A 14,929-nucleotide genomic window follows, 5' to 3' on the forward strand; every position below is an offset into this window, starting at 1 on the left:
GACGATAGATGCATTCGCCATAGTTCCAACATTACGGCAAACCCTTGTCAAATATATAGCGGATTTGGGCGCTCTAGCCAAAACGAATCCTATTTTGGCTATGACCTTCTCCATTACAATGTTCTCATACGCAGGAATACCCCGTTAGCTGGCTTTTGTAGCAAATTCTATTTGTTCTTTGCCGCTTTGGGTTGTGGGGCTTACTTCCTAGCCCCAGTGGGAGTAGTGACAAGCGTTATAGGTCGTTGGGCGGCCGGAAGGTTGCCATGAGTAAGGTTGGGAGACCGAAGGCTGTTTTCCATGCACCGGACACGTAGCTTACCGAATCAGTTGCAATACAGATGGGAATGCATGCTACGAAAGATAGGGTCGAGTCTGATACATCAACCATCGACTCTATATCCTTGTACGAGTCCACAATCACTACACGAGATGAACCTGGGTTTGGTGAATGGAAGTTGGCCTACTATATATCCTAATACTTTGCTTGTGTCGGTTTGAAAAAAATCAGTTTAAATTTTCAATAATGAATAATAATGTACTTGTTGAGAAACAAAACCTTGTCTGCAGGGGCTGCTGGGCCTATTCGGAGTCCTAAATAAATGACCCAATGATGCATATATTCTCAGCCCACTTCTTTCTGAGCAAGCCCATGCGTAATTTGCAAAAGGCCCATACTAGTATATGTCAGTATTGGTACGGTAAACAATGAACAATGTAACAACACATTAAAAAGTCTCGATGCCATGTGCACCATCAAAATACAGCAGCAAGGACAAGGGTTGAGTTTAGAGATTGACTGAAGGTTTGTTCCATCTATTTTTAACCCGTCGTCAATCATTGGTCTTGGTAAAGATTAGATCACTAAAATGGCCGGTTTGCACTTGATCCAATGTTAACTGACACGGTTATATAGTGATTGTTAGTGCAGGAAGCGACACGTCCTGACAAAGAACACAACTGCTGTGCGATAAGAGGACCAATGCAAATGCTATCGTGAAGAGCAGGACTAACAGATTACAAAATGCAAGCTTCTCCCATGTATATATTTGTCTTCCTTCTTGTTAATCTTAACATGTCCTTTGTGCTAGAGCTAGACGTAACAATGCTTAGTGATCAACACAACTTCAATTCCGTCTGAAACACAAAACAACTTAACAACAGTTTATAAAGTAAGATAGCCAAGCAAAAAGTTAAGCCAAGTATATCCATATATAAGCAACACCGTGGGGGCTACAAGCCTACAAGGCTACGACTGATACTTTTTTGTTCGTCCTAGATTCACCTCCTCATGCGTCCATGCATGCACCTGCTTGTCACTTTGACAATATCAAAACCTAACCAATCATTGCCAAAAAAAATGTATAAATAGTGAAACCACTTAGCCTCCTTGCACGAATCATTCCCAGTAGATCCACCAAAGCCATGCTTGGAACTCAATTCTTTTTTTTAGGAAACTGGAGGGGTACTCAATTCTTTTTTTAACAAAAAGAAACGAATTAGGTTTTTGCTTTTGTCGGTTTCTTGATGACACGGGGCGCACAACTAACATCTGCACAGATAGAATATCAGTGAAGCCAGGTAAGCCCTTGTGCAGCCCAGCAGATGGACACACGTCCTATGCCGAAAGCTTAGGAATCTGTTAGGTCAGGTCTTCCAATTGGGATTTAGCAGCAGTCAAATATACAACTCCGATCCAGCGCGGTGGGACAAAAAAAGTATTTGTCATGCTTAGTGTCCAGTTGTCCACGAACAATCCTACTGTGCAGACCATGTGAATCCAAACGCGTCCAAAATAGCTGACTCTCAACTCCCAAGTCTACCAAAAGGTGAACCTCTGAAACTTCACTGGCTCGTGCAAAAACTCTTCTTCACACATCAAGATCCCTCAGCTAGCTTCGTCTTGATTCTTAGTTTCTATTTTTATTTTTTCCGAAAGATCTTATTCTTAGTTTTAAAGTAGAAATGCTGAGAGCCTGAGATTGTGATGCTCATGTGACCCGATTAACTCATCTCTTAATAATTTCCCTTCTTTCGGGAAAATTACAGCGGCGGACAGCGAAAGAGACAAGAAGTTCTTTTTTTTTTCTTATCAACAAATGGAAGTACATAATTCACTCATTCATGCCCAGAGGGTCTCTTTCTTGAGGCACGCCTCCTGCAGCATCATTGCAGTGTTCCCTGCAGAGCCGAAGCAGCCCAGCATCTGCTGCTGATGAGCTGCTCCAGTGCCGTTCAACGTGTTCATCATCAGGCCATTCTGCACAAGCAGGCTGCCATAAGCCTCGCATTCCATCTCCTGCTGCTGCTGGTGGTGATGGAGTTGTTGCTTTGCCGGAGATGGCACAGCAGCAGCTGAAGCTGAATGCGCATGGCCGTCGCCGTGCTGCATCTGGACGCAGAGGATCTCGGCCTTGGAGAGGGCGAGCTGCACCTGGAGCTGGGAGACCTGCTGCTGGAGGAAGGAGATGGTGCCGACGCAGCCGTACACAGGGTCCCTCATGCGCGCGTTCGCCTCGTACACCAGGCTGCTCACAGCGTCCGCTCTCTGCTGAGCAGGCAGCTCCTGGAAATGGAATCAACAGTAGATGCAGTTTACGTTAGCCTGATAAGCAAGCTAGCTGAATGATCCATGGATGACAGTAGCTCAAGGAGGAGAATTGAACGGACCTGCAGCATCTTGCTGACATTGCTGGCGCCGAAGACCTTGTGGACGATGGCGAACTTGTGAGGGTCCTCGGGAGGGAAGTAGGGCGCGAACACACACTCCTGCGTGCACCGCCGTCGCAGCAGCTTGCACGAGGCGCACGGCGGGCTGCTGCTGCTGCTGCTCCCACTCCCGCTTCCGTTGCCGGCCATGTTCTGGTTCCTCGGTCACAGGGGTTTAGAGCGAGCAGTGAAGACAGGATGGTTGCAAAGGGAAGGGGGGAGACTGCCGGGGGCAGAGCCTCCTCTTTTATAGAGCCAGGCAGGCTAGAGGAAGGAACAGAGTAGGTTAGAAGAACTGATGATAGGTCGGAAATGATAGGTCTTGAGATGGGAGAGATCAGATAGTTCGCATTAACTAGCAGAGTATCAGGTCAGGACAAACATGATAGAATAGAGATTTGTGTTTAGTACTCTATTGTCATGCTGACCTATCAGCTAATGACCTTCCTTCCAGCTGGATCACAGGCACAGCAAGCATGTTATGGCCGTGTAGTGCTGTACCAGTACAGTGTGTATGGTTTCTTTGTCTGTATTTAGTAGCCACGATCAACAAGGTTTGTTGGTCGCAGCTGAAAGTCTTTATCTCCTTATAATTAACTAGAAACAAGAAAGAAAGCTAAACGTAGTCTACGCGTTCATGGTTCATGGACGTCTCCTAAGCGGTACAGTTGTGGCATGGGAATTTCTACCTCCGTTTTCACTTGCTGCAGCAGTCGGCCATAGGCACCCGTAGCTGGCCGGAGCCAGACAGAAATATGGAAGTGCATGTAAGCACCACTTGAGACCTCAAACTCTGACAGACCAAGACTGCCTTGTTTATTGTCAGTGATGACAAATTAAACCATGTTCCATGTTAATGGCTCACATAGTCACATGCATTACGATAGGTAAATATCTTGAGAAATGAGTTGACTACTATTGCAGCGGACCAAGGGCAGTGGCCGGCTGCTGTGTGTCCTGTCACACTGACCACACCTAGCTAGCTCTAGAGAGCAGGATTATTTGACTATGGGTGATGGTGGAAATTAGCGCCACATGCGCCTTCGGTCTGTTCACCTTAGGGGTCTGTTCGGTTACGACGTTCCCGGTCCTTCCTGACCGGGAATGGTTCCGGACACGTAGAAAATAACGAAGAAACAGCGAGGCCAGGAATCGATTCCGTATAACCGAACGAGGCCTAGGCCAGTTTCAGTGAAAGGTTTCGCCTCCCAATTTTCAAGATGTGAAATTTAACATAAAACGGGTCTCTCTCTTAGTGCATAGTTTCATTGCACAGTTTCGTAGGGCTATTTTAGCCTTTCGTGGGTCCCACCGGTGTCTCTCTCTTTTCCCTCTCTTCCCCACCGCCAGCAAGGTTCCGCTCACCTGCGAAATTCGCCGTGGCCTCTACCTCCCCGTCCAATAGCTCGCTCACGCAGCTCCGCCCCTCTCTTGCGGTCCTCTCTGACCTGCTCACGTCGCCAATCGTGGCCGGAATCGCCTATGCGACGGCGACCGACGGAGCCCGCGCATGGCGGAGCTCACGCCCGCGGCTGGCGGAGCTCGTCTTCCCCTCCAGCAGCGGCCTCCCGCGCCGCCTTCCCCTCCCGGCGGAGCTCGCGCCCGTGGCCGGCGGAGCTCGTCTTCCCCTCCAGCAGCAGCCTCCTGCGCCGCCTTTCCCTCCTGCGGCTGGTGGAGCTCATCTTCCCCTCCGGCAGCGGCCTCCCGTGCCGCCTTCCCCTCCAGCAGCGGCGGCCTCGTCCACGCCCGGCGGTGGTGGCCTCACCCGCGGTCGAAGGAAGAAGAAGTCACGCACGGGGTGAAACGAAAGAAGGCTCTCAATGGGGGTTTCATCCGGTTTCCAACGTTTTGGAAATAACGCTCACTCGTTTCGTCCCCATGAAACGTTTCCCTTCTCTCTCCTCCTCGATACATGCAAAAGCTCTATTTCTGCTGATGTGGCACTCTATTTAATGTGTATGAAACCCCATGAAATATGCATTGAGACTGGCCTTATTAGCTTAGGGAAGGAAGAGTACAGCTAGTTGCAATACCTTAGGTACAGACGCGCCAAAGCCGTCTAGCACTAATTGACACTAAGTACTAATTGACTCGATCTTAATTCTAGTAGTTTTGTAGCAATACATGTATATAGGGGTTACAGCTTATAAAACGAACGATGCATGCACTAGCTAGGTAGGATTATTCATCTAGGCCTGGGATGAAATTGAAACAGGGCAGGGAATTGGCACTGGAAGTGTTCAATTCAACATGGATGTCTGTATTGTTTTCTTGGCATTCACGTGGTCAGCTCTCTCCATATGGGATCCCTGCTCCCCATTCCGTTTCAGTTCTGAGACTGGACACGGCCACATCATGGTAGGTTCAATCCAATCCATATAAATTAAAGAATCACTAACCATTAGTACATTGCAAGCAAGAGAAAACGACAGAGTATTAGCAAAGATGAGGGAGAAAGCTGGCACGTATGTAAGCAGTAGGTCCGGAGTGGATAGTGGCTACCATGCATGCAAGACGAGGCCACGACAACAGCAAGATTAGGGATTTGTCGTGTATTACAACAGTGGGGAATCAGAGTATATGTTGTACACTAGCCTGTTCGTTTGGCTGTGGCTTGTCGTAAACGATCGTAAATTTTCAGCCGGAACAGGGAACACGGTCTTCCACGACCGTTGCCGCTCTCCCTCATAGAATCAAAGCTCCTCCTTGACGTCCGTTACCGCTCGGCAGAGAACATGCTAGCCGAGATGAACACGGTCCGCAAGTTCAACTAGTACAGATTTTCTACAATTTTCTGTATTTTCATATTTTAAAATATAGATTCTAAATCTTATACTACATTCTTAATATTTATTAGTTCATCAATCCATGTTTCTGCATGGCCTAAAATCTTAGGACATATATAGGTATTAGAAGTTTGTATTTAGTATCTACAACTAACTAAAATTACTAATATTTTCAGTCACTCGTTTTGTTCACTTTAGAGCGCAATAAGACAATTTTGTGATGAACATATTGATTAATTTTAGCGCTGCCTCCCTGGCCATGAGCTTGGGCTATGGGGGATGAGATGACAGGGTTAGGATTTGGATGCGGGTGGGAGCTGCTGCAGACACGTGACAACACTCGAGTCATTGGAGATGAAGGGCCCGTTTGGTTCGTGCCTACGAACGCCGCCGATGATGCAGTCGCGCCACAAACGCGGCGATGAAATCGGCCGCCCGAACTGCGGCGTGTGTTGGCATCCCAAATGAACTAGAGAGCACCTGGGCAGTTGCGGCGTGCCGTAAGTTTGGCGCAGGTTCGGCATGAACCAAACACGAGCGGAAGTCAGGTGTGGCGAGTTGTGGCAAGGTGAAGGCATGAACCAAACACGCCCGAAGTCCTCCCGAGCTGTACTCCATGGCCGCCCCGTTCCCCTGCTCCCTCTCCATGGCCATCGGTCCGAGCACACACATACACAAATAAAATCTACAAATAAAATCTATCTAATTTTTCTATGTGCACACACTCATACACACACTGTTGCTGACGAGGACGACGAGGGTGGAGGACGACGAGGATGGCCGGAGGAGATCTCTCGACGACGAGGATGTGACGGGACGACGACGAGCGCTTTGACAAAGGGGACAACGACGAGCGCTCCGGTGAAGGGGACGACGAGCGCACGGCGAGGCGTGCGAGCGCGTGAAACCGGGGAAAAAGCTGGCGATGACGAGGACGAGGATCGACGGCGGCGATGAGGCCACGGTGGATCCAAATCAGATCTGGGCGAGGGCGAGGATGATGGCGGCGGATCCGGGTCTAGGCGCCGCGCACGAATGGGAGAGGCGCGAGCCGGGCCGCTGGCGGAGATGGCGAGAGACGGGAGAGGCGCGTGGAGGCGGCTGGAGGCTATGGGGAGCGGCGGCGGCGTGGTGGCTCTCGGGCGAAGAATGAAGATGATGGATGGGAGAAGAAGACGAGGCGATATATATTTGGCGGATCTTTAGTCCCGGGTGAAGCCACGGCCCGAGACAAAAGGACCTTTAGTCCCGGGTGATGGTAAGAACCCGTACTAAAGGTCTGACCTTTAGTCCCGGATGCAACCATGACCCGGGACTAAAGTTATTTTTTTGGCAGGCCGCGAAAACGTAGCCCACCTTTAGTCCCGGGTGGTTGATCGACCCGGGAGTAAAGGTGGGCTGCAGTTGGCTTCCTGCCAATTTCCAGAAGTTTTTCCTTTTTTTATATATTTCTTTTATATAAATATGCAGAGAGTTATTAATTGCCTAATAAATAAAATATTATCCAAAAAATTAATAAAAAAATTCTGAACTTGGTTTTGCATTATTATACACAACAAAAATTTGTAACCTAAACTCCTTTCTTTTACTGTATAAATATTTAACATAGTATAAACAATAATTACAATTTGCACCATGCAAAAATATACTACTTGATTAAAATCATTAAAACTATTGCTTTTCGACAGGAAATAAGTTTTCACATCTTATTAACGTTGATCATTTGGTTTTTCATCACACATTCTCACGGGAAATCCACCGTCAAGCAGAAAATTCATTTAAACCGTAGAAAATATGAAAACACGACAAAAAAAATCTGAAGTCACAATTATTACATAATAGGTCTAATACATCACTATATATATCAAGCGGACACAGCAGTGAACTTCTTCTTAGCGTATATCCCTTGGTTATGATCGCGCCATAACCATGGAGTGTCCTCATCATTTAACTGGATGCTTGGGTCTTTGTTCACTGTGAAGGGTGGAATTCGGTCATCCTTTTCATAATCTTCTGATATGTTTGATTTGTCTTCAATTCTGATGATGTTTCTTTTTTCTGAAAGAACTATGTGGCGCTTTGGCTCATTGATTGGGTCGTTGTTGTTTTTTCCTCTCTTCGGTTTTGTAGACATGTCCTTAACATAGAACTCCTGATTCACATCCTTGGCAAGGACGAACGGTTCGTCTTTGTACTCAATATTGTTGAGGTCAACGGTTGTCATTCCATACTGGTTGTCGACTGCTATCCCGCCTCTAGTCGCCTTTACCCATTGGCACTTGAACAAAGGTACCTTAAAAGTAGGTGCATAGTTTAGTTTCCATATCTCCTCTATGCGGCCATAATATGTTTGCTTATTTCTATTAGGGTCGGTGGCATCTATGCGGACACCACTGTTTTGGTTGGTGCTCCTTTTATCTTGGGCTACTATATAAAATGTATTCTCATTTATCTCGTACCATTTGTATGTGAGGATATGCCACGATGGCTGCCTAGCCAACAAATATAGTTGCTCATCAATACTCTCATCACCTTGACATTCTTTTCGTAACCAGTCGCTGAAAGTTTCCATGTGCTGACGCGTAATCCAAGCTTCAGACTTCCCTAGAAACTCGGATTAGAGCAACTCTTTATGTGTCTCGATATACGGATCCACTAAGGAGGAGTTTTGCAGAACTGTATAGTGTGCTTTATTAAAATAATTATCCTACGTACCAATATATGTTTTCTTTCCTAGTGTCCCCTTTCCACTTAGTCTCCCCTCGTGTCGTGATTCAGGAACACCAATCGGGTCAAGGTCGGGAATAAAGTCAACATAAAACTCAATGACCTCCTCTGTTCCATAGCCCTTGGCGATGCTTCCTTCTGGCCAAGCACGGTTGTGAACATATTTCTTTAGGACTCCCATGAACCTCTCAAAGGAGAACATGTTGTGCAGGAATACAGGACCGAGAATGCTAATCTCTTTGACCAGGTGAACTAGGAGGTGTGTCATGATATTAAAGAAGGAAGAAGGGAACACCAACTCAAAGCTGACAAGACATTGAACCACATCATTCTGTAGTTTAGCTAGATCCATTGGATCGATTGCCTTCTGAGAAATTGTATTGAGGAATGCACATAGCTTCACGGTGGCTAGACGTACATTTGGAGGTAGAATTTCTCTTAATGCAACTAGAAGCAATTGCATCATGAGCACGTGGCAGTCATGGGACTTTAAGTTTAGGAATTTCTTCTCTGGAACATTTATTATACCCTTTATATTCGAGGAGAATCCAGATGGTACCTTGATGCTTGCTAGGCATTCAAACATGCTTTTCTTCTCTTCTTTGCTAAGAGTGTAGCTGACAGGACTTAAGTAATGGCGTCCATCATCTGTCTTCTCTGGATGTAGGTTGTCTCGTTCTTTCAAACACCACAGGTCCTATCGTACTTCAAGTGTGTCCTTAGGCTTCCCATACATACCCATGAAGCCTAGCAGGTTCACACAAAGATTCTTCGTCAGGTGCATCACGTCGATCACGCTACAGACCTCTAGGACTTGCCAATAGGGTAGCTCCCAAAATATGGACTTCTTCTTCCACATGGGTGCGTGACCGTCGGCGTCGTTCGGAACATGTTCACTGCCATGTGCCTTTCTAAATACTACTTTCACATCCTTGACCATATTGAGTACATTCTCACCAGTTTGGTTGCCCGGCTTGGTCTGGTGGTCCGCCTTACCTTTAAAATGCTTGCCTTTCTTTCTTAGGGGGTGATTCGCAGGAAGAAATCGATGATGGCCAAGGTACACGACCTTTTAATATTTTTTCAAGAATATACCTTTAATGTCATCGAAACAGTGCGTGCATGCATTATATCCCTTGTTTGATTGTCCTGAAAGATTACTTAGAGTAGGCCAATCATTGATTGTTACGAACAACAATGCTAGCAGGTCAAAGTGCTCCTGTTTGTGCTCATCCCACACACATACACCTGATCTGTTCCACAAAAGTAGAAGTTCTTCAACTAGTGACCTTAGGTACACATCGATGTCATTGCCAGGTTGCCTTGGGTCTTGGATGAGCACTGGCATCATAATAAACTTACGCTTCATGCATAACCAGGGAGGAAGGTTGTAGATACATAGAGTAACAGGCCAAGTGCTATGACTACTGCTCTGCTCTCCGAAAGGATTCATACCATCCGTACTTAAAGAAAATCTTAAGTTTCTTGCGTCATTTGCAAACTCCGGGAATTCTCTATCGATTGCTCTTCACTGGGACCCATCAGTAGGGTGTCTCAATATATTGTCTACCTTACGGTCTTCTTTGTGCCATCGCAACAACTTTGCATGGTCTTTGTTTCTGAACAGACGTTTCAAGCGTGGTATTATAGGAGCATACCACATAATCTTGGCAGGGATTTTCTTCGTGGGACGTTCGACCTCAACATTACCAGGGTCATCTCGCCTGATCTTATACCGCGATGCATGACATATCGGGCATGCATCTAACTTCTCATACTCCTCACCACGGTAGAGGATGCAGTCATTAGGACATGCATGTATCTTCTGGATTTCTAATCCCAAAGGGCAGACTACCTGTTTTGCTTTGTACGTAGTGACGGGAAATTCATTATCCTTCGAAAGCATCTTCTTTTGTATTTTCAGTAACTCCTCAAATCCCTTGTTAGATACACCATTCTTTGCCTTCCATTATAGTAATTCCAGTGTGGTACCCAACTTTTTCTGCCCCGCATCACAAGTTGGGTATAGCAATTTCTTGTGATCCTCTAGCATGCGCTCGAACTTGATCTTCTCCTTTTCACTTTCACATTCTCTTAGTGCGTCACGAATGGCCTGACCAAGATCATCAACGGGCTCATCTTCTGCCACTACCTCTTCTTCGGCTTCCTCCATTGCAGTATCATTGAAGGCACCATATTCAGCAATAATGTCATCATCGTCCCATTGTTCTTCTTCACCTTCTTCTATTACAACCCCGATTTCTCTGTGCTTCGTCCAACAAATATAGTTTGGCATGAAATCCGACTTCAACAAGTGTGAATGAAGACTCCTTGAGCTAGCATATTCCTTCAAATTTTTACATATGGCACATGGGCAGCACATGAAACCATCGCGTTCGTTTGCCTCGGCCACACATAAGAAAGAATGCACGCCCTCAATGAACTCTTGGGAGCGCCGATCAGCATTGTACATCCAATGTTGGCTCATCTGTATTACATGACGTACATACCATATTAAAACCTAGAACATAATTAGTTAATTATACGACATGCATGCCACCATACAAGGTATTAATTTATGAAAGACTCGCTACAATGTAGACAATCCCGACTACCAGTAAAAAAACTAAAGCTAAAATGCACTTCAGCAGCATAAGGATTTCGTGACTAATCCCAACTAAAACAGACAGATCATGCGTTTGTTCAACATCTATGGGCTTCTTCCGCAGGATCACTGCCTCATCAGCCGCCGTAGCCGCCTGTGCAAGAGAGTTTTGCACGTGTTCAACATACTCTTTCTCCCAGTACCAGCCTGAACATCTAGTGCCATCCCACTGAAATTAAAACAAAAAATAAGAACTTTAATCACAATCATCATAAAAATAAGTATAAATTAACCATAATCATCATGCGACAAAATAACTCACATTGCGATCCGGACACTTGTAGAAGATATGGCCCTTGTTGGGACACTCCTTCCTCACCCGGTACTTCATTACAATCTTTTTCTCACACTTGCCGCATGCAATGAGAGGGAGGTTCGGCCTCAGTCGCTTTGGAACCCGATGAGAGACCGATGACCCGGAAGCAGTTGCCATCTACTCTCTATACTCATTTTTAATATAATATAAATTTCTCATTTTATAAACAAATAAAATTAAAAAAACTCTAAAATTCTCTATATCTCTAAACCATGAAGTGTGCTATGCATGCTAGAAATGAAAGCTGAATACTAGTTTTGAATAACTACTTTAACCTTCTTTCATCCAAATATGCAAACTTTAAAGTGATTTTGAGCTTAAATGGCTTACAAATAAAAAAAATTCCACCATAAAAAACCACATATATCTAGTCCACAAAATGAGATATGCTACTGATGAAACATGAGAGTATAAAGTTGGTAACCTTTAGAACCGAAGAATCGATGGTGGAATCGAAGAAAATCTTGTGATTGCCAGCGATGAGGAAGAAGAGGCCGGCGATGAAGCAAGAACACTGAGCTCGAAGTAGCTCGGGCTCAGGGAGAAAGAAAGGCTATATAGGAGGAGAACTGTAGTCCCGGTTGGAGACAGCAAACGGGACTAAAGGTCCCTTTCTAGTTCCGGACGGAGCCTCCAACCGGGAGTAGACTTTTACTCCAGGTTGGAGGGACCAGCCGGGAGTAAAAGTTAACCTTTAATTCCGGTTGGTAGCTCCAACCGGGACTAAAGGTCCCCTGCAACAAAAGCCTGCCGCAGTAGCTGTTGGGCAGGGACCTTTAGTCCCGATTGAAGCTACAAACCGGGACTAAAGGTCTCTCTAGTCCCAGACGTGAAAAATACCAGGACTAAATCCAAATTTTAAGGTGGGATCAAAGATCATTTCTCTACTAGTGATAGTGATGGCGTTGGCTGTTAGATTAGATATGTCACGTAGACTCAGCAACGTGTATGTTTGCTTTTGCAGCAACATCAACAAAAAAATCCATCCCGGACGCGCTTTTCCTCCCTGTATTGTAGAAGCGATCGCGGAGCCGCCTACGGGGCGCGCCTGGATGTGCCGCCCACGCACCTGCGCTCGCCGTCGCTGAATGCGGAGGGGTTTCGATCCGTCGACCCGTTCGTCTACGACCTCGATCAGGTACGTGGTACACGTGCTCGATCGACGCAGCAACAGCTAAGCTAGCGTGCACTACTGCGACACGTGCGAGGCCGAGGCGTGGTGAGCCGTACGTGGCGCATGCATCCGTTCCGTCGTCCGGCCGTCTCTGCGACGACGCCACCACGTGCCATGCGACGACACCGTGAGCATCCTGGATGACTAGCCAATCAATCAGTATTCTCTCGATGAGAAATGCACAAACCTAGGGCGTGCAGCTGCGCGGCGGGCCACCGCTGCCCACCAGTCGCCACCTCCTCGCGCAACCGTGCGTACGTGGCCCCTCACCACGTCTGCCACCTCACTCGCCGTTGCCCATGCACACGAGGAGGGCATGAACATACGCGTTTGTCATGTCCTTCATTCAGCTGTGGGACCCGCATGCTGCCACGCACTAACGTCGAGGACCAAAACTGCGGTGGACAGACGACCAAACAAATTTAGCTTATGTTACCTACATTAGCTAGCAGGTTATTATGTGCTCATGGTTGCTCCGTGAAAACCGTCTTCACTGAATTTTTTTCTGGGCGAGGACAGAGAAAGACACAGATAATATAAACGTTGAGTGAAAAGATAAGATAATTTTTTTTTCCCATCAGTCCTCCATATCACACAGACATCTGCAGCTCGTTCGGCTGGGGCTGGCTGGCTGGCTGGCGGGGCTAGCCAGCCCCCTCACAAAAACACTGTTCATCTAAATCAGCCAACAATACTTCTCTCTCACATAAACGAATCAGCAACGATACGAATCAACCAACCGAACAGGCTGCTGATCTGACAATATGCCACAGCCTTCTTTATTACACTTCAACAATTTGACTCTCGATCGGTTTACAATAATGAAGCCAGAGGGGCTAAGCTCATCGTTCTTCTCGTGGATTTGGCGGGGCCAAGGAGAAGGCAAACTACAACATGCGTGATGAACCTGATGTCGAGCAAGATGATCGTCGGTGGTGTGGTGAACAGATCGAGAACTTCGGTGAACTTCCTACAGTGCATTGAATACACAGAGCGGGGTGTGTTAGAGAGGGGAGCGAGGTGAGATGCCCCAGGACCTTCGCGTCCTTTTTATATAGGGTTAGAGAAAGAGATCGAGGGGAGCAAAGAGACATCGAGTTGTCGCCTGACTGTCTAGCTGAAAAATGCTGTCCATTTCCTGTCGATGAAATAACTCAGAACTGTCAGAACAACTTCATACAAATCAGTCAGCCAACTCAAATCGTCCCCAAATGTGAAACGTCGCCAAGGAAGAATATAGTACCGCGACATGGAGCGTGTTGTCGTAGGGCTCAGATGTTGATAGACGAACCATGTCTTTCCGCAGCCATTGGTACAGCCATCATTCCTCTCAGCCCCTATCATGCCTGCATCCATAATCTAACAAAAAAACATGTGAGGATGAAGAACAAAATGTATGGTTGTGCTAGTTGCACAACTAACTCCAAACAGTTTAGATTATATTGTCCTAAAATATACTAATTAAAAAAAAGAAGCTTTATGTTATTTAACCATCAATGCCACTAGTAGTCACCAACTATATATACGTTTCACAATTTCAATACAGAATTGAGTTGCGGTCAAAAAAGAAAGAATAGATTTCCATAAAGTACGATACAATATGAGATAAAAACAAGTTTTTTTAACAATAGATTTCCATAAACACAAGTTTGTGTAAACTAAGGGGAAGTGAGGGATGGAGGTATGGAACAGAGCGTACAACCGATGTAAAACCGAAATTTTACTTGCACCCTGGCCTGATGTGTTGTCCATCGTTCACTCGACCTATTCCATGGGCAAATATTTTCTCCTGGCACTCTATTATTCCATCCTTGAAGAGCATCCTCAAAAGGCGGCGTCACTTCCCCCAAAGACCTATTCCATGCAGGCCTACAAGCCCTCCACCGCTCCTCCGCCGCAACGCCGACAGCGCAAGCTACCACTACTACCAACTGCCCTCGCGCATCTGCGAGGCCTGCGAGCGCCGCCGGCCGGTGAGGCGGCGGGTACTTGCAGCGCGCTTCGATCGACCTTATCAACAGCTATGACTCTATGAGCGCGACATGTCGGTGCTCCTTTGACTCTATGAGCGCGCGTTGGAAGGACCAAGTAAGAAGGCGAAGTGTACGAATAACGTGCACGATGAACCCACCATCAGAGAGGAAGATGCCCATGCAACGTACAGATGGAGAACCTCCTGCATGCACTGGTGAGCTCCATTCCCTGCAGTGTCACCTCCGATCCGGCTGATTTCACAGAGCGGATCGGAGCAGGGCGAGTCTCAGCTTGTGGCTAGAGCTAGCTATAGAGAGTGTGATCGATCGAGAGAAAAGAGCGGAGACCAAGGTTGAGGGGCCTTGCAACTTCACATATATCGTCCTTTTATAGAGAGAGAAAAAAGACCAGGTGGCAAATTAAAAAAATGAGATTTATTTGTGTCACCGTCAGGCATCCTGCACCACCGACCAGGGTTCAGCTTGTGGCAAACGGGCCGGACACAGGAGTATGTACGTCAAAGGAAGGCAGGAAGCCCAACTCGCATCTTACTGGGCCGGATCGGATATGAGCCCACT

At 46.6% G+C, this 14,929-nt stretch overlaps 1 protein-coding gene and 1 long non-coding RNA gene across 3 annotated transcripts; both read right to left on the reverse strand.

The window, feature by feature from the left end:
• Positions 1-2,122: 2,122 nt before the first annotated feature.
• Positions 2,123-2,859, reverse strand: LOC136509527 (LOB domain-containing protein 23-like). Its single transcript, XM_066504292.1, has 2 exons — positions 2,671-2,859; positions 2,123-2,566 (listed from the first exon to the last, which is right to left on the reverse strand). Exons 1-2 carry the CDS (start codon positions 2,857-2,859, stop codon positions 2,123-2,125), a joined length of 633 nt encoding a protein of 210 aa, XP_066360389.1.
• Positions 2,860-10,811: 7,952 nt separating this feature from the next.
• Positions 10,812-14,688, reverse strand: LOC136509328 (uncharacterized). 2 transcript variants are annotated; one of them, XR_010772310.1, is made up of 5 exons: positions 14,509-14,688; positions 13,621-13,736; positions 11,628-13,515; positions 11,150-11,327; positions 10,813-11,056 (listed from the first exon to the last, which is right to left on the reverse strand). It is a non-coding gene; the product is annotated as an uncharacterized lncRNA (long non-coding RNA). The 2 variants fall into 2 exon arrangements; XR_010772309.1 differs by having other exon boundaries at positions 10,812-11,056; positions 11,150-13,515.
• Positions 14,689-14,929: the final 241 nt, after the last annotated feature.

This window comes from Miscanthus floridulus, chromosome 15 (genome assembly GCF_019320115.1).
Source record: "Miscanthus floridulus cultivar M001 chromosome 15, ASM1932011v1, whole genome shotgun sequence".
NCBI classification, from domain to species: domain Eukaryota; kingdom Viridiplantae; phylum Streptophyta; class Magnoliopsida; order Poales; family Poaceae; genus Miscanthus; species Miscanthus floridulus.

Excerpts from the sequence above, each read along its gene's own strand:
- LOC136509527 (XM_066504292.1), bottom strand. The coding sequence starts at position 2,859 with ATGGCCGGCAACGGAAGCGGGAGTGGGAGCAGCAGCAGCAGCAGCCCG. Across the intron at positions 2,567-2,670 it reads ATGTCAGCAAGATGCTGCAG|GAGCTGCCTGCTCAGCAGAG; the intron begins GTCCGTTCAATT and ends TTCCATTTCCAG.